Raw genomic sequence first — 22,077 nt, 5'->3', positions numbered from 1 at the left:
TGTCAGCCCATCCTTTTCATTCCCTGTCCAAAATCTTTCTCAGATTTTTCTCTTCTTGCACAAGTTCTGGCCCTGCTTCTAGCCTCCCCTCCCCCCGCTCTCTATATTGTTATTATTGATATATCTCTAATGAAAAGATGAAGGCAGCACTTTTTGTTGGTAGTAGGATACGGTCTAAATATTTAGTCCATTTGTAATCTGAATTCAAGCTTCATCTCTACCTCCATATACATAGACCTACACCTCCCTGTCTTCTAACCATATCAAGCTACCCTTCTTCCCAAATGTTCCAGATACATTTAGCATCATCAGTGATTTTGACTGAGTTTTGATTCAGGCAAGAAAACCAATCTCTCTCCAACTGGTGAAATTCTATTCAGCTTTCAAGATATACCTCGACTATTAATTCCTCTGTATAGCTACCTCTCCCTACCAGATTTGGAACTAAGTATTTTCTTTGGTAAATCATCACTAAAAATAGACTGTAAGTTCCACTGAGGCAGGGACCTTTTTTTAATGTTTCAAGTTTTTATTTAAATTCTAGTTAGTTAGCATATAGTGTAATATTAGTTCCAGGAGTAGAATTTAGTGATTCATCACTTACACACAACACCCAGTGCTCATCACAAGTGCCCTCCTTAATCCCCATCACCCATTTAACCCATGCTCCTGCCCATTCCCCTCCAGCAACCCTCAGTTTATTCTCCGTAGTTAAGAGTCTGTTTTATGGTTTGCTTCTTTTTCCCCATGTTTTCTTGTTTTGTTTCTTAAATTCCACATACGAGGGAAATCATGGGTATTTGTCTTTCTCCTACTGACTTATTTCACTTAGCAAAATACACTTTAGCTCCAGCCACAGGATTGCAAATGGCAAGATCTCATTCCTTTTTATGGCTGAGTATTATTCCATTGTATATATACCACATCTTCTTTATCCATTCATCAGTCAAGGGACACTTGGGCTCTTTCCATAATTTGGCTATTGTTGATAATGCTGCTGTAAACATTGGGGTGCATGTGCCCCTTCAAATCCATATTTTTGTATCCTTTGGGCAAATACCTAGTAGTGCAATTGCTGGGTCATAGGGGACTTCTATTTCCTAATAGGGCAGAAGCTCTCGAGTAGTAGTAGGCACTCAGATGTTATTACAGCATGAATATCATTATAGTTTAAACGGTTTAGCCACTGGACTTTTTTTTTTTTTCCAGTGACAGTAAAAGTTTCAAGATTCAGAGATTCAAAGAAGGTTTAAGATTCTAGTTTTGAGACTTAAACTATATTTTCTCTGTAACCTCTTTTCTCATAATTGACAAAACACTGAAAACAGGAAGAAAGGAGGGAAGGAAAGGAGAGAAAATGAGTCACTGGCCCACATGCCAGAACCAAGAAGAGGTGGAGGCCCAAGGAGGTAGGGGCCAGAGGAGGTGGGGGCCGGAGGAGGAGACGCTGGAGGAAACCTTGAAAGAATGAATTTAAGACCTAAGTAAAAATGAATTTTTTCAAGTTTCATTTTGCTTGTTTGTTTGCTTGTTTGTCTGTTACAGGAAGGATATTTACTTTAAGCTTTTTTTGCTCAGGAATATGACAAATGATAAAATGATGTACAGTGCTAAAAATAAGGCAGATAGAAGATATTGTGGGTTCTCAAGTTTTAAGGATTAAGGAGCCCTAATTCTTTTTTTTTTTAATTTTTTTAAGATTTTATTTTATTTATTTGACAGAGAGAAAGAACACAAGCAGGGAGAGTGGGAGAGGGAGAAGCGGGCTTCCCGCTGAGCAGGGAGCCCGATGCGGGGCTCGATCCCAGGACCCTGGGATCATGACCTGAGCTGAAGGCAGACGCTTAACGACTGAGCCACCCAGGTGCCCCAAGGAGCCCTAATTCTTTATCAGAATTATCTGCAAGCTTAAATATATGGTTTCTCTGCATCTTCAGACCTATGTCTAAATGGTATGGCCAAAAGCTGAAGTTTAAAACCAGCTTCTCCAAAACATCTTACCTGATAATACAAGTCTCCCCATTACCGTTACTATTTAATTATGCCCTATTACCCATATTTTGTGTTTACATGACAATATGTATTTATGTGTTGTTTATTCTCTGTACTAGAATCGTATCTATGCATAAATCCATATTTGTATTTCTCAAATTAGAAATTAAGACCAAGGCAAATTCTGCCAACTTTCTATATAGCTCAGGGTTAAATCTAGGTAAAATACTTGTTAGCTCGGTACTCAGTTCCTTATTAAAATTCATAATTAAAATCATAGCTTCATTATTATGGAAAGTTTTTGAAATCTCACCAAAAGAATGATTTGTACTTATCATCATTATTTTTGTCATTATTACTATTACTTGACATCTTAGAGCCTCTTAGCTTTTGTAATAAATTCTAATGTACAAATTATTTATTCTCTTTTATAAAACATTCATAAATTCTGTGATTCATAAGTAAAGTTATTCAAAGTATGGTAAGGTATTCCAAAGGCACCAAAAAGACCCTCTCTTAGGTTTTTGTTTTTGGGTTTTTTTTTAGCTGTGAGTCATTTAAAGATACAGAATACAGGTTTACAGTAGTTTCATACACTGGCTTTTTCTTTTGTGGTTCTGAAAACGAATTCAGTTGAGACTTAAAGAAACAGGAAGATATTTTGATTTGAAAGCTATATGAATTCACAAGGGAATGAGTTTGGTTTCTTCTCTACTTTGTAATGCAAAGAAGTGCATTCCACAAAATCAGATGAAACAAGCCATTAATTTGACAGTCTCAGTCCTCATAGCCCTATTGATTCAAAAAGCTGAAAACAGTTATGGAGGCTTATTGGCTCCAATTAGGCATCGTGAAGCTTGAGGTTAGAAGAAATGAGTGTACTGGGAGAAGAATCACTCAGCAACAGAATCTTTCTTAACATTGTATCATGGATGGGCATCAAATCTTGGTCTCCTGTTATTTTTGTACTTTTTCATTTATTGATTATCTTTATAGACCTGTTTCAGAATGTCCAGAGTCTCACTTCCAAGCTGATTGTGTCACCTTTTAGGTTGCTTTTAGTGAACAAAAGACATTTGTCTCATCTTCTGAGATGTTTCATGACTCTAAGCTCTAGAGCTTCCTATAAGGCTCATTTAGATGCTCTCAAAGAATATTTTCAATACCTTCTATATGATTATTATGCATGTGGAAATGCCTCAGGATATACTCTATTGATGGATTAATCAATATAGACTCTACAGATATATACTGATTTCAGCACATGCATCATCTTGCATGGAAATAACTCCTCTCGTTAGAGGTGTCTTAACATTTTGGGTTTTTTGCCCTTATCAATAAGAAGCCTAGCTAACTCTCATGACCACCCTTAGTGCATATAAATAATATATATCCACAACATTGTTCTTTAACGTTAAGATCTTAGTAAATAGTGTCACAAAAAGGAAAAGTCTGGAAGGGAAATTTTATTCACATTTTTAAGAACAATATCTAATGAAGCAATACAGTGTTATTTATAGCTGCTATTATGAAAGACCAATGTTTCTTCAAATATTGCTTTCAGAATGTCCATTTTTGTCTATGTCTTACCTTAGTGACAGAAAAGCAATTTTTCCTCTAAATGATCAGAATATACTTATATCTCAGATAACTTTTCATATATAATCAAATAACAGGATTTTTTTCTGAGGTGTGGGTGGGGATGCTGATGAGGAAAGACTTGATTGCTAGAATCAATTACCAGTTATAAAACCCTTGCTTATCATTTGTTAACAAATCCTCAGTTGGAAACCTTTGACCAGCTTGGTATAAGCCTAAATTTGGCTGTACAGTGAATATAAGCCAACTCTAATAGAAGATGACTGTATTTCCAAGTATATTTAAAATAGGGGAAAAATAAGATTATTTTAATAAATCTAACATCACAGCAACCAATTCATGGAGCTTAATTATGAAACTACTAAATGTGAAAATCTATTCAGCGCTAGGAACACTTTTCACATTACATTCACGCTGAAGATTGGCTGTTAAGAGCTCATTACTGGTATTTTTCTAAAGAGTGGTTTATTAAACACAGTTACCTAATAAGCATCTTTGGTCGTGCAAATTGCTGAAAACAGTAATGAGTCTGATTAGACTTCATTTCAATTATGACAGCTTGTCTAGAAAAAATATATATACATATGTATATGTATATATATATTTCCTTGATGCCTCAGAATCTCTCTGTAAGACACAGCAGAGTTTAAAAAATAAGAAGCCACCTCTATATTTCCTTTCCACAGTTCACTAATGAAGAGAGAATTGTCCAAGTCATCATCCAATTTACGCACTGGAAAACTGGATGGACAAAGTGGAGTCACAATCATGTTTGGTTAAAATCAGCAAAGGCTGTCTTGACCAATATGTCTAAATAAGGCCACCTTTAGTTTCTCTCTGCTTTTTTTTTTCCCCCTCCTTAGTAGTAATATAAAGCTATAAATGAGGTGGAAACTTAAAAATGATTCATTCTTATTTGGTTTGTGGAGGTTATTCTCCAGATTAACAGGCTCACCTTTCAATTACGTTTTATCCATGGATCTTCTACTTAAAATCATAACAATACAGGAAGCAGTTGGACTATGCATGCTAATTATCAGGCCAATTTCTTAAATACATAGATCGGAAGGAAAAAAATAAACCAAGCTTTATGAACATGCGCTAATATTTCAGAAAGTGTCAAGAAATGTTCATTAGACACTAAACTTGATTTTGGTATTTAAAAAAAGTATGTTATTTAGCTGCATTTAACAGCTAACCTCCTATTAAATCATGCCTGAATATTACTGCTCAAATTGAAAGAAAAAAAATTGTTAATGTAAAAAGCCTTTAAGTGATTAAGCTGTCATTGCTGTCACTCGGGTACTCTAGTAACATTTTAATGCTTCTGGGAGCTATGGCCAGGGATGCAATGCACTATTTTATGCTATATTCTCTGAATAGATTCTTTTTTAAAGTTATTTGACACTGAACAGGATAAAATAATTTCTAGGGTAAAATATGAAAACAATGGCTGGATGTAGAAGCATTTAAGAAAAGGAGGGCACAATAAAACATCCTCACCTGCAAAACTTCACAAGTTGGCTAAGTGATCAGTAATGGCCGCAAGACGAAAGTCAAATATAAATGAATGCTCTTGTAGACATTTGGATGTTTTCAAAAAGATTTACTTAAAAGGAGACCAGTTCCAGGTATGTCATTTCAATGAGAAAGGAATCTTCTTAGACTTACGACTCATCATTACTTTTATGAATTCTCTATTGCATTACAAAAAAAACTATTCTATAGAAAACACAAAAACACTTCTAAACTGACTATTGAGGGTGCTTTCCTATGTAACCCATTTATTACATATTTTAATTATTTGCTTTTCGAGGATTTTAACATTTCATCAGAAATGATTCTATTAAGTGTGTCAACTACACTTCAATTTTAAAAATGATTTTGTAAGTATGGAAACTTTTTGAGGTATATGACTTGGTTCAAGCCTCAAATAATAAATACCTAGCTAAAGAAAACCTGAAATATGCTTACTTGGGATTAAAAATATGATGTGCACATTTGTTAAATCATTTAGAATAAATTTTGGGTTCTGAGATTATTAATAGTAAAGCAGATCATTTTTAGGATAAAAGCCATTTTAAAAATCTCTTTTCTTTCTCTGTCACTTTCCCCCTATTTTCTCTATATCCTTTCTGTAACTGCAGACCTAACACTGAAATACACACATATAGGCCCCTACATTTGATTTGTCGGTGTAGCCTAATCACCTGCAGCGTTCAGGTTTTCCTATTGTTTAGGGACTTTGTGTAAATAGGATGTACACAATTTGAAGAGGGAGCAGGAAGATTTGACCTATTTACTCTTAATATAAGCAACTAAAACTAGCAAATTTAAAAATAAGTTTCTTTCATCGCGATGAGCACTGGGTGTTATATGTAAGTGGTGAATCACTAAATTCTACTCCTGAAACTAATATTACACCATATGTTAATTAACTAGAATTTAAATAAAAACTTGAAACATTGGAAAAAAATAAGTTTCTTTCAAATTCTTTGCTGATTTAAAAATGTGACTGTTAGCTCCCTTTTCCTTAAAATTATTAGAAAATACTGGAGCATTTCCATAACTAAGGAGGCCGATACAATAGTGCATGATAGGTAAGAAGTATACAATTGTAGTATAGTTTATACCATATAGAAGCAACACCCTACAGCTTTTAACTCTATTGACAGTAGCAAGTTTATTCTTAACTGCTATATTAGAGACAAAGTAAGCCATATTTATTCACAACAGAAGACAGTTGGATTGGAACTGATTGTAGAATTGTAAGCAAAAGGAAGAGGATATGTATTTCATGTGATTAATGTCACTGGACCAATCATTGTTTTAAATTCAGCCAAGATATAAAATAAAATAATAAAATAAATAAAATTAAATAAATAAATTCAGCCAAGGCCTAAACTTTTTTTTTTTTTTTGACCATAATGGCATCGTCTATCGTAACAGTAGATGAAACGATGTTATTAAATGTTGTCATAGGGAATGTGACCAAGATAGAATATTCTCTGAAGAAACAGTTTCTTTTAGGTTAGCTTGTTGGGCACCCCCTCCAGGACAGGAAGTGCCACTTTCTTTGAGGACGCTGATATCCTTCCTCTCTTTTCTGCTTCTGTCTCAGTATGCAGCATTCTTTGTTTTTACAAATGAAAGAGCCAACAGCGCTAATGACTGGACTGCCACTCACAGTGCACTTTTAACAACGTTCTGTTTATCTGGAAATTAGAGCATCCTAATTATAGGTGGTGCTCAGGTTTATTTCACCAGACCATAGAATGGGGCTGGAGGGTGAGGTTGGGGCGGGGGGAGGGGAGAAGGGAGAGGTAAGGAACTAGTGTTGTTAGTAAGAGCTCTTCACTTTTAATCCTGGACCGTGTTGATTGTATTCGAAAGCAGTTTATCTTCATACGTTGTCTCATATGGAAGAAACAACCCTAAACCTATCTAAACTCATTTTATATGTAGCTTTTTCCACTGCCTTCAGATCAAAGTTATTTTCTTCAGGCTGGACTAAATTATACACAGGTCCCGGGAGTGAAGGACACCGAATTAATGCACTATGTCATCCAGCCCTGACTATAGAATATTTTTATCAAAGTCCAAGACACTATTTTGTTATTGCATTAAAAATTAATGCACGAATTGCCAAAAAAGAGAAAAATGAATAAATAACCTAAACAAATTTTGTCTGGGCTTTGCACACTTCAGAGTCACCTTAAGCAGAGTTTTTAAGGAGAATGGTTGAAGAGTTGTGTACTTATATGTAAATCATATTCTACTCCTTTGTCTAATTATATGAGGGGGACCCTCAATCTTAAATAAGCAGCCTCAATGGTCTATTTTGTTTTATGTAAACTGTCTATTTAGAGTAAGGTTCTAGAGGAACACAAAAGAGAGGATGAATGCAAATTCCATCTTACACAAGGTCGTGGGGCTTGGGAGATTCTGAAATTTGTTTATTGACCCACGTCAGCATGCTGTGTTGGGCAAAAAGTGAATAAAGTTCCATTTGAATATAACTAAATTGAACTTTGCATTTATATACTTGAAATAGAATACACACACGCAAATTACTATTTACAAATAGCTATGTGTGCGCATAATAATTAACATAACATTTTAGGATTGTGACCGAGGAAATTAACCAGCCGCGTCATAATTCAAGGTTGGTACCATGCCCAGTTTGTGTTAACTGAAAGTGCGAATTTATTTTATATGACACAACAGTAACTTAAGAATCAACTGGAATAACCTCAGACTTTTAGGACAATGGTAATGTTGCCTCGGCAGAGACCTTTTTAAAAATAAAGATTCAAAACGACATAGAAAATGCACAATACTTTTGGCATGTCGATTTCTCTTTCTGGATCAACCATACAGGCCAGATACTATGAATCTAGCACAGGGCTTTCAGGTTGTGTTAACCCCGTTTATCCCCACACGCTACATAGCTCACCTGTTATTTACACACATAAGAGGGTTGATACAGCAGAACAAGGGGAGTGCTCTGTTGTGACACAGAACATACATATTCATTAGCCCGGGCAGTCCCCATGGACATATGTGGTATGTCCTGATGATCTTTGTATGACAAAAAGAACCGGGGGGGAAGGGTAGATGGCTGTAATGGATTGAAAACGTATATGGGAAAAAGGAAGAGACAGCATGAGAAATGAAAGGCCATAAAGGAACAACTTTAAAGGTTACCTACAATGCACTCTTTAAGCTGATTACAAGTTACCTAAACACATTCACAGAGGTAGAATAAACAAAATATTTGACGCAACATGGAAGAATCAGTCCTCTTACCTAGTAACCCTCAAACTCTTTCCCTTGTAACAGTTGATGACACTGGACACTAAATACTAAGGTTCAGAGTATGAATCATTTATATATTTTAAATTGTGTGTATACGCATAGCCTTATATTCTTTGGACTTAATTGTGGTAGGATATACACGGACTTTTGGACACTATTTCTTTACTTGACTTAGATTAGTATTCAAAAATTTTTACGCATAAACTTTTGTAAAACCCAGCCCTTACCAAAAAACCCCAAACGAACAAACAAAAAGTTTAAATTGTGATTTTAAAATAGATGGATTTAATGTGAGCATGATTGTATGTTCATTTGAATACTTAGATTTAAGTTTAGGAAATTTTAGGACCCCCCATAGGAAAAAATACTTATTTGAATTATGATTATGATTTCCTGGGTTGCTTTAAGTGATAGGCTGTCCATCCTGATCATATATTGAATATAAACTCAGTGGACTAAATGTGATACTTCTTTCATCAGTTGTAATTTGCTTTGCATAAGTGTTCATGCATTGATCCTCATAAATGGAAGCCATCCTCTTATATATGTCTTACATATTAATAATGATGACCTATCAGACCAGTGCATACCAAGTTTCATCCTCAGTATGAAATATTGGCAAAACAGTCATTTTTACATTTGGTCACATTTTCAGGAGTGAATATTTTGTTGCTGTGAATAAAATCTAATGTATTTTAGGGAAACTGACTCAGATCATAAGCTACACACAAATTAACTGAAGGACAGAGTATATATCACTCTAGTCTAAGTTGTGATGCCCATAACATTGAATACAGGTTCTTACTATGCCCAAAATGATGACATGTAGAACAAGATCAGTTGCTTATCCAGATACCATCCATTCAACAACGTCCTTTAAGATGTAAGAAGCATAACTTAGAGTAACTTAAACAGTCTCTTAAAAGTTGTACTAAAGTTCATGACTGACCTAGAGTGGAAGCTTTACAATTAAATGAAGCTTTGGTTTGTGGTATCAGAGCCTATGGCATATTCAAAGGAGCATATTAGGAATGGTGAGGATTGACATAGGGAAAACAGCTAGAAAAAGTATCCAACAAATCAGAGCAAAGGGGGAGACAGTGAAATAACAGCAATGTGGAAACCAGCTTTTTAAGAAATCATTACTCATCATTCTACACTGTTGCACTAAGGACACTGAATCAATAAGAAAAATAACAACCATTTTCCCTATGTTCTGATTAAGAAGACAGGAATGCATATATACATATGTGTATATATATATATATATATAATAAATAGTATTTAGGATTTTTTTTGTAAAGATACTACTTGTTCAAGTTTTAGAGCACTATACTTGCTAGTTTTCAAAAAAATGTACTTAAGTGTAAAAGCTGGCTTGAAGCTTCTAAATGAAGTCACAGATTAGATTGTTTATATCATCGATCGGTACCATCAAAATACCCAAGGTTATAATAGGGAGTGGGGACGCCATGTCTGAAGTGGGCAGCTGCTTTTCAGATTCAGCCAGTTGTTGCCAGGCAAGAATGAGATCTAGTGATCTAAGAGCATTCAGCTTGTCTTAAAAAATAGGAAATAATGGAAATAGAGATCCTTTTTATAAAGTTAACTGATTTTTAAAACCCTGTGCTAGCCAACAAAAACTGGTTGCAGGCTATATGCTGCCCTCAGGGAGTGAGGTGGCAATTCCTCTACATTAGAAGGTGAGGTATTGGAACTATATTTACTAAGGGCCATTTAGCCAGAAATGCCTTTGTGGTTCTTAAAAAGGATCGCTTTATGCAAATATGGTGAAATGGGAGGTGGGAGTAATTTGCTTCAAAATGTTATAATTTGGAGTCTTGAGGTATGAAAGTGTGATTTAAAGAGAAAAATCATTTGACAATATTGCTATATAATTAGAATATCTTATTTTGAGACTGCAAGTTTTGAGATCATTCTTAACTGGACTTAAACCTCTAAGTACTTTCTTTTCTACTTGTGGTCTCTACAATGTTGAGTAACAAATAATATTTAAAATAAATAAAATACTGTGAAAACATCTGGAATCGAAAACATTTGAATTTCTGATGCCTTTTTGTAAGATCATGCTCTGTGTTTTGCTGAGTAGAAAGAATTTCTATACCTTCCTTATAACCAACATTCCCACTGGAAAATTTCCTTTTCAGTAGCTGTCTTGAGGTTGAAGAAAAAGTAATTTATAAATTCTAGGAGTGATTTTACTTTTTTCCTGTCTAGTCAGTTTTGTTTTGTGTTTAATGCACTTGTATTATTTTTTTAAATCAAAAGAATAAGAACTATTTGTATAGCAGTTCACAGGTGGAAGATATTTTCAATGCCTATTATCACTTTAGGTAATCTTATTAACAATCCAGTAAGATATACGATACCATTAGAGTCCACATTTTATAGCTGAGGAAAGTGAGTTTGATGTGATTAAGTGACTTCACCAAGATTAGAACAAATAAGCAATGGCAGGAGTAAAGCCAATGGCCTGATTCCCAAGCTTGGGATATTCAGTCTTCAGACAAAATTCTACAACCTTCTTTATGTTTCCGTCAGTCCCTTTCTATCCCACCAAGCTAGCAATGCCTCCAAATAAAACACTGTGATAGGCAAAATAGTTTTCAACCCCACAGGACACCACAGTAAATGAAGTACCAAACTATAACTGAGACTGTCGGGATTGGGGACTAGGTCACTCTAAAGTTCCCTTAATCTCTAAAATCGAAGAGAATTTAGAATGTGAAATTACAAAGAAGACAGCTGATAAAGTTTCACTGTCTGATAAACAGATTCCCTTGACTTAAATTCTTAGCACTGAACCACAGTATATATAGTGGGCCCTCCAGTCGTTCACTAAATAAAATTAACAGTCCCTACCTCATATTTAGCTGATAAAGGGCTTCTAATTTGGGGATTCTGAAGATGGAACCGGATTAAATAGATGAGAGAGAACGTGTAATTTCTGTGCTCAGAAAATGGCCTCACATTTTCAGGCTGGGAATTATCAGGAAATGGACTGAGGAAGATTTCAGATCAAATGGGTTAGTACGGGGAATACTAGACACTGCTGTGTGGGCCTCTGGGCTTCTGAGGGTGAGGCTACAGAAGGAGAATACTACTGGGTCTGCTCAAACATTTCATTTGCTCGTCGGCTCCCCTGGAAGGATCATGATAAGGAGATACTACCTCGGGCCAGTTTTCACCACCAGGAGGTTTGTAGGTGCTCTCGCAAAGCATTTCACTGCATAAATCTGTATTTTTAGCCAATGAATCTGCTACTCTCTTCCTGAAATTTTGAATGTTCCGTGTGTTAGTTCTGCCGTTCCCTAGAAGAGGATGAATCTGTTGCAGTATTAGGCTGAAGGGGCTGTAAACGATTGAATATATTCAAGTTGACCCTTAAGCAACGCAGGTTTTGAAAATCTGCGTGTAACTTTTGACCCCGTGAAAACGTAATAGCCTACTGTTGACCAGAAGCCTTACCAATAACATAAAGTCGATTAACACATATTGCGTATGTTGTGTGTATTATATACTGTACTCTTACGATGAAGTAAGCTCTATAGAGAAAAGCAAATGTTATTAAGAAAATCATGAGAGGAAATACATCTGCAGCATTGTCATGTATTAATCCAAAAAAACCTGCACATAAGTGGACCCACATAATTCAAAGCTGTGTTGTTCAAGGGTCAACTGTACTTTGTTATATTTACCCCAGGAGTGATTGCTTTCTAGAGAGAACATGGGCACATATGCTATTAGATTTTCCAAAAATATATTTAAATAAATAATAATGAAAAGTTCAGAGGTACAATGGCCCAAAGGAGTGTAACAGGTGCGGTGAGGTCGTGCCGGCCTGTGTGAGCATCGCACAGCTCTCCTAGAGCAAGCCAGCCTTCCAGGCCTGCAGCTGTTTGCCTCAGGTCCCTGCCCTTAGGAAGCGTGAGAAAACCCACAGATGAAGCCAGAGTCCCTATCAGCCAGAATGACCCTACGGGAACCTTGTAGAAGAGAACAGCTTTTTTAGACCTGACGAACTGCTGAGCAGCATCAGGGTGTTCGGTAGGGGTGGGAGTAGGGGTAGTGAGGGCCTTAGATTAATATTTCGAGGAATGTGTGCTAAAAGTAGATTCCAGAGGCTTAGTCTCTTCTTTCCGATTTCCTCGCATTCTGCAAGTTGTTTTTACATCCTTCATTTTTCTGTGTAACAGCTTCATCATTTGGAAGCTAGGCCAGAACTTCGTAGGATGTCACAGTTGTGTTGTTTCAAAACAGCTGAAGAACAAAATGGAGCAAGCTAAGCAATGAGGCCGCAACTGTTTAGTAATTAAACCCAAGTTATAAAGCGGTCAGAAGTGATAAGAAAGGGAAATGTTATCCAAATTGTCCGGTTTTATGGGAAATACAGACTTGTTCATTTATAGATACATAACTTCATCCTATGGCAGTGACATAACAGAACACTCAGGCTTTGTACAGTAGTGCCTATCATCCTGGTGTAATACTTAACGTTAACATCTCTTAAAAGCAATTTTTGATTCAATTACATATTTTAAAAAACACATCGCATTGTGAAATTTGCTGGCTATATTAAGAATTTCCTGATCCTTTCAAAAATAAAAATTGATGTTTTGGAACAATTCTTCAGTTATCTTTAAGAACTATTTTTCTTACTTTCCACTGTTTTCTGAATTTTTATTGTACCTATCTAAGCTATTTCTAAACAGCCGTGGAAGTTATTGTTCCGGAGTCATGTTTCTAATAGTGTTAAAATAGCATTGTTTCCGAGATTTCGCTCTGCGCATTCCAGAGAGAAACCATACAAAAGCTGTTTTTAAAGCCCGTCTTATTATTTGGGTGCCAAGTTAAGTGACAGGCCTGTACTGCTTCCGACACGTTGAGAACAGCAGTGCAGTCAAATGGAGCATGATTTTTTGTTCAAAGAACATTTGGCTCTACATTTTTCTTCTGTTCCACACCAGAAATATCACCGGCAATAAACGGAATAACAACAACAACAAGTTCGGTTCTCCTTCCAATTAGCATTAAAATTCAAGAAACTGATGAGAAAGCTCTCCATGCTCCCAAGGCCAGGACAATCTCCTGAACGCCAGCTTCTTCAACTCATACTAATAATAAGAACTAGCTTATGCTTAACTATTAACTGATGCTTTCAAGTAACATAAATGATTTCAAAACACGGGGAAAGTACTCGTGTTCCAAGGGATGTGAATAATTCTGTTCCCTTAAGGTTATTTAATCAAAGCTCTGTCTTGCCTTTGGCAGCCCCGCTAAGGTTACTATTAGTTAGTATGCATCAATAAATAAACTTTCAATTATCTTGGTAAGCACCTCCAAAAATAGCATGAGAATTAAAAGGCGACGGTATATCCAGTAATTGTCCCAAGTAAATAATTTTGATAGGATCTTTGCTTAATTTCAGATGAAATAGAAATCTTAGGAAATGTATTAGTTTTGCTAGAGTTAAACTCCACGGACATACCCAGTGAAAATGACCAACCTTTTTAATGTCACCTTTACGTTCCTGTCTTTTACAGTGATTATAACTTACTAAAACCAATTTTTTGCACACTTTTTATAAACGATTAACTTACGAGAAGAAATTTTAAGCCAATAAGGGGGAAGGTTGCCCTTTTTTGTTTGTTTTTTCAATTATTCTAAATCTAGAGCAGTTTCATTTTTTTCAATGGGCTTATATCATGTTTGTCATGTATGTTAACTAATGCCAAGGATGGCTTAGCTCAGCTAACTGAAAGGAAGCCATGCTGTTTAGTGTGTGTGTGTGTGTGTGTGTGTGTGTGTGTGTGTGTTATGTTGTGTTTGTGGTAAATTCCATTTTCTGTGACTCCCAGAACATTTTTGAAGGCCTCCTCTCAAGACATTTATTCATGTTTCTTCTGTAACAATCTAATCAAACTTCCACTCAGAGCATATGTGCATTCTTATTTTCTCAACTCTGTATTTGATAATCTTTTAAAGAAAAAACCCTAATAGAAATTCCCTGGAAATAATTTACAGGACTAATGAATTTGTAGGTCTTTTAGACAGTTCTACATTACAGTCACATTAATATTCTTTCCTTTTTATAAGGCTTGAAGTAAATCCCATGACACCAGAAGAATTTAGATACTGATTACTTGCTATTGGTTCCTGGTGATTTGCTCTTAATAATTTCCAGTTGAATTTAATGAAAGTATGATTCCTGAAATGCTGCTTCATTAAAATTGCATCTTTTCCCCTTTAAGTGTGGTTTAGGTCATTTCACCCATTCTGCGATGTGTTCCCCCCGCCCCGCCCCGCCCCTTCAAAAGGAATGATTGAGAAAGCAGAAACAATTAAGAATATCACTTCAGTTCCTCCTAGAACTCACCCCCAGAGTTTCTCGGACTGAAATGATGCAAGCTGTACTTCATCAGGATTTTACATTTTTTTTTTCCAACTGATGAGATTATTATTTTTTTTTTAAATAGAGTTTTCAAAGAAAAACGTATGAAGATTTGGGAGGAGTAAGGGATAGGAAACTGAAGAAAGAATCTGTTGCATAACCAAGAGAAATAAGGTCTTTTGTATTTTTATTAAAAAAAATAGAGCTTGATTAAGTTATACTGGGCAGCATTCAGACTTAATTTAACTGAGACGGTGATTTGCAAATGAATATCTACATGGATCCTTTTTAAAAATCCAAATGCAAATGAGTACCACTGCAGTAAAATATATTTGCAAATGAATCCTGTTGCTTTATTCATTTATTGTGTAATTACTGCAATCCTTCCCACCTTGTTTTCAGTATTTCTTAATCATTAAGTCGGAAGCATGACAGCAGTGCCAGCCCTGGCATGATTCTCTTTGACTAAAACCTTGTAAATTAACACAATTAGCACAGCATCATCCTGCTAATTAACTTCCAGGGTCTGGTGCAGTGGTTTTGCAAACAAGGAAGAGGGAGTCAGGAGGGAATCAACATGCCATTCTGTTACCAAACTCTGGGCTCTGTTCAGTTTAGCTCAGGAAGTCAAAGCTGGCCGTGTCAGAAGCCAGAGTCAGGGAATGAAGAGCTAAAGGGGTTGGAGGAGGATGGCAGGGGGGTGTAGGAGCTGTCAAAATCGACTGCAGTCATTCAGAAGGGAGCTGATGCTTCATTTAGACCAGGCCTCCTCCTTATCAGGGAATCTCTGCCACAGGGCATAAGGCAGTTTACAAAATTCACGTCAGGTAATCCAAAAGAGCTGAAGGAGGCCCTACTTAATATACTGGAATCCAAAGTGTTCGAACCAGGCAGAGATTAGAATGAGGTGAGCCATGAGCTGGGAGACAAAACAGGGTTCCCGTGCTCGACTGTAACTAAGTATACGCGAGTCCTCCAGGTACGTTCTAAATCCCTTTGGGTACTTTTCCCTAATCTGTGCAATAAGGTAATTTCTCAGGTCTCTTTAAACTGTAAAATTCAAATGATTCTCTGATTCTAACTAGGAAAATACTCTTGTTTTACAGTTTGCTACTTAAGTCACCTTGCTTCGGTTAGTAATCTAGCAGATGATAGCATTGCCCATAGCATCTCATTATCTAGCTGTGCTCCTTGAGTTTATGCCACACACACTGCTTCCCACAGAAATGTAGAGAGATTCTCTCCCTCTTCTCTATTCTTACGCTCCCTTTCACCTGTTTCCTCCCTCCCTGCCTGCCTGCCCTCCTTCCTTCCTTTCTTGACTTCCTCTTCTCCCCCCATATATAGATAGATATACACACACTTATATACACACACATGTAATAGATATACTTATAGATATTATGTATGTGTGTGTGTCTATCTATCTATATATATAATTTATGCATATGTACTCTCCCCTCTTAGTACTTGGAGGCTGTAAAGCAGAGGGAAGGATTATAGGGAAAGGAGGGAGAATGCCAGCTGGAAGACCGACAGACAAGTGATGCTTGTTTTTTTTTTTTTCAGAGACTCAACAACAGAACTGAGAGGCAGAAAGGAGCCAGTTGTAATTCATACCGAGTTGTAGGCTTTGTGCGATGAAAGCGATGGAGCGCTGCCTGGGAGATTGCTTTGCTGCACTCCACGAAGCAGATTTGAAACTGTCGTGGAGCACTTTAGATGAGAGTTGGATTATGGAATGACCTGCTATGTCTGTGTCATATTGTTCTGCGCAGGGAGCATTATACTGTGCTAACTAGGTGTTCAGTACCAAATAAGAGAGGGGTCTTAGATGTGATCTGTCAGCTGTGTCTCATTTCTATATTGGTTAAAATATAAAACAGAAACTCTGATGTGAAGAGACAGGATGGCTAGACGTTGCACATGTTAATACTATCACGTGCCCGGTAGTTAAAAGATATGCATATTTCATTGTAAGGACCTGTTACCGAATTCTGATTTGGCAGAAATGTGTGTGTACATATATATGTGTTCCTGTGTGTGTGCAGCGAGTAACTCGACAGGCTTAACAGAAATCGATGGGCTCATTACTTAAAAATGAACAAAGAATGAGGTCTTCTACAGAGTTTTTGTTTAAATTCGGTTTACTTTTTATACAGGACTGAAGTCCAGTCCGTTTTAAAGTGTACATACCGTACAGGGTCCCAGTGGATATCACAGGCTGTGGGAATTCTTTGCAGCGGCTCTATCGTTAATGGAAGATAATAGGTAACCAAAGACGGCAGGGAAAAGCTTATGCACTTCTGACGAGTATCTCAGTAAATTAACTTTCGTCCCCCCAAATCCGCAGGCTTGAAGATGCAGTGGACGCCGGAGCATGCCCAGTGGCCAGAACAGCACTTTGACATCACCTCAACCACTCGGTCTCCTGCCCACAAAGTGGAAGCCTACAGAGGTCATTTGCAGCGCACCTATCAGTACGCCTGGGCAAACGATGACATTTCTGCTCTGACTGCATCCAACCTACTCAAAAAATATGCAGAGAAGTATTCCGGCATTTTAGAAGGCCCCGTGGACCGACCCGTACTCAGCAACTACTCCGATGCCCCATCGGGCCTCGTGAACGGTCGGAAAAATGAAAGCGAACCCTGGCAGCCTTCCTTGAATTCCGAGGCGGTTTATCCCATGAACTGCGTTCCGGATGTTATCGCTGCCGGCAAAGCTGGAGTCAGTTCAGCCCTCCCTCCAGCAGATGTCTCTGCGAGTATAGGGAGCTCTCCTGGGGTGGCCAGCAACCTGGCAGAACCGAGTTACTCAAGTAGTACCTGCGGGAGCCACACGGTACCTAGTCTCCACGCAGGGCTCCCGTCTCAGGAATATGCCCCGGGATACAACGGATCGTATTTGCATTCTACTTACAGCAGCCAGCCCGCACCGGCACTTCCCTCACCTCATCCTTCTCCCCTGCATAGCTCTGGGCTCCTCCAGCCGCCGCCGCCGCCGCCGCCGCCGCCACCAGCCCTGGTCCCAGGCTACAATGGGACTTCTAACCTCTCCAGTTACAGCTATCCCTCCGCTAGCTACCCTCCTCAGACGGCTGTGGCACCTGGGTACAGCCCTGGCGGTGCACCTCCTCCTCCTTCAGCCTACCTGCCTTCAGGAATCCCTGCTCCTACCCCTCTGCCCCCCACCACTGTCCCTGGCTACACCTACCAGGGTCATGGTTTGACACCCATTGCACCCTCGGCTCTGACAAACAGTTCGGCAAGTTCCCTTAAAAGGAAAGCTTTCTATATGGCAGGGCAGGGAGAGATGGACTCCAGTTATGGAAATTACAGCTATGGCCAACAGAGATCTACACAGAGTCCCATGTATAGAATGCCCGACAACAGCATTTCAAACTCAAATCGGGGGAATGGCTTTGACAGAAATGCTGAAACATCATCCTTAGCATTTAAGCCAACGAAGCAGCTAATGTCCTCTGAACAGCAAAGGAAATTCAGCAGCCAGTCCAGTAGGGCTCTGACCCCTCCTTCCTATAGTACTGCTAAAAATTCACTGGGATCAAGATCCAGTGAATCCTTTGGGAAGTACACGTCGCCGGTAATGAGTGAGCATGGGGACGAGCACAGGCAGCTCCTCTCTCACCCAATGCAAGGCCCTGGACTCCGTGCAGCTACCTCATCCAACCACTCTGTGGACGAGCAACTGAAGAACACTGACACGCACCTCATTGACCTGGTAACCAATGAGATTATCACCCAAGGACCACCGGTGGACTGGAGTGACATTGCTGGTCTCGACCTGGTAAAGGCTGTCATTAAAGAGGAGGTTTTATGGCCAGTGTTGAGGTCAGATGCATTCAGTGGACTGACGGCCTCACCTCGGAGCATCCTTTTATTTGGACCTCGGGGAACAGGCAAAACATTATTGGGCCGATGCATAGCTAGTCAGCTGGGGGCCACGTTTTTCAAAATCGCCGGTTCTGGACTCGTTGCCAAGTGGTTAGGAGAAGCAGAAAAGATTATCCACGCCTCTTTTCTCGTGGCCAGGTGTCGCCAGCCCTCGGTGATTTTTGTCAGTGACATTGACATGCTTCTCTCCTCTCAAGTGAGCGAGGAACACAGTCCAGTCAATCGGATGAGAACGGAATTTCTGATGCAGCTGGACACTGTCCTGACTTCAGCTGAGGACCAAATCGTAGTAATTTGTGCCACCAGTAAACCAGAAGAAATAGATGAATCTCTTCGGAGGTACTTCATGAAACGACTTTTAATCCCACTTCCTGACAGCACAGCGAGGCACCAGATAATAGTACAGCTGCTCTCACAGCACAATTACTGTCTCAATGATAAGGAGTTTGCACTGCTCGTCCAGCGCACAGAAGGCTTTTCTGGACTAGACGTGGCTCATTTGTGTCAGGAGGCAGTGGTGGGCCCCCTCCATGCCATACCAGCCACAGACCTTTCAGCCATCATGCCCAGCCAGTTGAGGCCCGTTACGTATCAAGACTTTGAAAATGCTTTCTGCAAGATTCAGCCTAGCATATCTCAAAAAGAGCTTGATATGTATGTTGAATGGAACAAAATGTTTGGTTGCAGTCAGTGATAACTTCTTAAAAAAAAATGTAATGAATGTTGGCACACACGCATAAAACCTGCTACATAGGGTCTAGAGCCCCTTTCCAGTAGTGTTTAAATCACAAAGGGTACCGGGGAAGATGACGATTGAGTTGCATCTTTACAGTCAGGGTAGATTTGGAGGAAAAAAAAAAACGCATCAAATGAGAGCTTCTGATTTGAGAGCCCCAGAGGACAGAAAGCATCTGTTGATGCTCAGTTCAGTTCAAGCTAGACAACACTCACCAAGGAGCAAGGTGCAAGTGTGTTGATTTCAGAAGGACATGAACCTCGTGTGTTGATTCCATTCTGCTATTCTCGAGATTTAGTTGCTGTCAAGTGCCTGGAGTGGTGCTTTATTTTTTGTTTGCCTCACAATTACATTGGTGGCATGTGCTAATATAAAGAGCTTTAACTTCAAACATTATTGGACTAAAGAGATGAACGGTTGTGTGACGACAGAAAACCAGATTTTTGCCATTTTAAGAGCAACAGTATTCCTCAATCCTGTCTGTTCTGCAGTATTAAGCTAAGAACAGGTAAAACAGGGTAACGGTAATCTGGACCTTAATTTCTGCAGTTCATTTCTTTTAATGTTCTTGTCTGCAAAAACTCAGGAAAGCGATTGTGATTTGTACAGTACCTCAAAGGAATGTGTTGAAAGCACTATGTACTGCTGAGAGTAATGGGATAGGCTTCAATGTTACTTTATATTAAAAATGTATGTTTACCTCAACAATTGGAAAATAGCAAGGAAAATTACTTTGAATGTATCCGGAAAAAATACTGACGTGTGATACAACTGAATATTTACAATTTAAAGTAGAAATGGAAGGATTTTTTAAAAAAAAGATTCTTTTACTAATTATGGGGAATTAACCAGAGCAGAATAATTCTTTATGTCAAAAACTGCAAGAGTTCTTCGTACATTGCTCCTTGATAATGAAGTGAAAATGTTCTTAAAAGGTACACTGGTTAATGGAAAGCTACTTATTCAGTTCATGTTAGTGTCTAGAACACTCGGCCACAAGACCTGCTTAGGACCCTGAAAGTCACAGTACCTAAAACCTAGGACTGCCTTTTACTGCATAGTTGGTGGTGGTGGTGGTGGTGGTTTGCGAGTTCTCTCAAAACTGCTGGGAATGGTGTCCTTCTATTCACTAATCTAGCTTATAGGCTTGCCGTGCTGTTTGATAGAATGCAGAAGATAGCAAGCAAAAACAAACAAACAAATAGAAAACCAACCAACCAACTTCTCTATATCCACAAAGAACATCTACATCCCCTCTCCTTTTTGACTCCTCTCTTCTCAGTGCAATTTTGCTTCTCATTTTGAAATCTTCTGGGCTATAGTGCTCCCACATTCATTTCTACCTCAGTTTTGTTACATTTCTCTTGGAGAGTAAAATAGAAAATTGGAAGTGGACACACACACACACACACACACACACGAGCACGCACACACACAACTCTATCTTGTCAAACACGTTACTTTGTTTTCTGCCTTTTCCCATAAATCTAGTTTCCAAAAACATCGGTCTTCATGCTTGCTTCCGCCTGAGTCCACCCCCACCCCAGAATATGTGGCATTTTTCTTACTTACCCATTCTTCTTCTGCTCCCCTCCAAGTTGTTCTTTGTATCCTTTAATGCTTTATGTGCAACTTTTCATTGATAGCTAACCGATGTTCGGCAATGTCCCTGAACAGACAGTATAGGCCGTAGCTTTCCAAAGCCACTGCCCGTGCATAAGCAGAACAGCCTGGCTTTTTGAATGTATTTTTCCTGCTTTTTTTTTTTTTTCCTTCCTTTTTTTTTTAGTTGAGAGATGCAGTAACAAAACTGTTGCAAAGCACTGGCATTTTATGTATTCAAAAAGTGATGTACATTTTTTAAAAATTTAAATAAATGCAATGAGAAGCCCCAAGAAAGCTCTTTCTGTTATTGTTTTTTTTCTTCAAAAATTTTGACTGATTTCATTCACAATGTCAAATTCTCTGAAACACTTAACATAGAGAAAGCTAATGAAGGACTTCATCGTATTTCTGAAATTTTCTGATGCTTGATCATTACTCCCCTTTTTTCGTATTTTTCGTGTTGCAAAAAACTGAGCAAATGAACCAAAATTTAATTTACTGTGATAGTCTTATCAATTAAAACTGTGCTTATATATAAATATTCCATATTAAAAAGCAGTGCCTTTCATTAAGGATACAAAAAATAATATTTAAATATGTCCTCTGCTTTTCATGAGTGAATAAATCCTATAATCGTGTTCTGGCTCTACCCTGCACATCTCTTAGTGTAAGGAAATTCTAATATCCCCATTAACTTGTAGGTTCATATTGATCTCGCTGACAAGTTTACTTTTGCACAGTGCTGACCTATTTTCTGTCTCTTAGACATTACATTTCATTTCTGCCAACATGCTGTGTTCACTTGAAAGCAACTGGCAAGTTTTGACAAACCCAGTCTTATTTAGACAACTTTGGAAAATCCAATATTGACCCACATTTTTGTGGCTAGTAAGAGTTAATGCCAAATATGACTGCACTATTGTGTTTTACACTCGTTTATAAAACTGAAAATAAGTTGAAGTCATACATATTGGCTTGTAGTTTTAAGTGACTTAAAA

General features: G+C 38.1%; 1 protein-coding gene across 7 annotated transcripts in view; it reads left to right on the top strand.

The window, feature by feature from the left end:
- Positions 1-22,077, top strand: part of FIGN (fidgetin, microtubule severing factor) — a 130,257-nt gene that overhangs the window by 104,815 nt on the left and 3,365 nt on the right. For 4 of the 7 annotated variants that reach the window (XM_045868737.3, XM_045868733.3, XM_064586631.1 and 1 more), the window contains one exon: positions 17,175-22,077. This exon is cut by the window's right edge and continues 3,365 nt beyond it. In XM_045868737.3, the coding sequence (XP_045724693.1) occupies positions 17,183-19,432 (2,250 nt within the window). In that variant the 5' untranslated portion in view covers positions 17,175-17,182 and the 3' untranslated portion in view covers positions 19,433-22,077. Of the gene's footprint in view, positions 1-16,390; positions 17,093-17,174 lie in introns of all 7 variants that reach the window. The other 3 variants (XM_064586632.1, XM_064586630.1, XM_064586629.1) reach the window with 2 other exon arrangements.

The sequence above is a fragment of the Mirounga angustirostris genome, unplaced genomic scaffold (assembly GCF_029215605.1).
Source record: "Mirounga angustirostris isolate CCGP_5_RB_7025 unplaced genomic scaffold, mMirAng1.0.hap1 SCAF_3, whole genome shotgun sequence".
Taxonomy (NCBI): domain Eukaryota; kingdom Metazoa; phylum Chordata; class Mammalia; order Carnivora; family Phocidae; genus Mirounga; species Mirounga angustirostris.
Note: the sequence above shows the minus strand (reverse complement) of the source record. Positions and strands in the feature narration are given on the sequence as shown.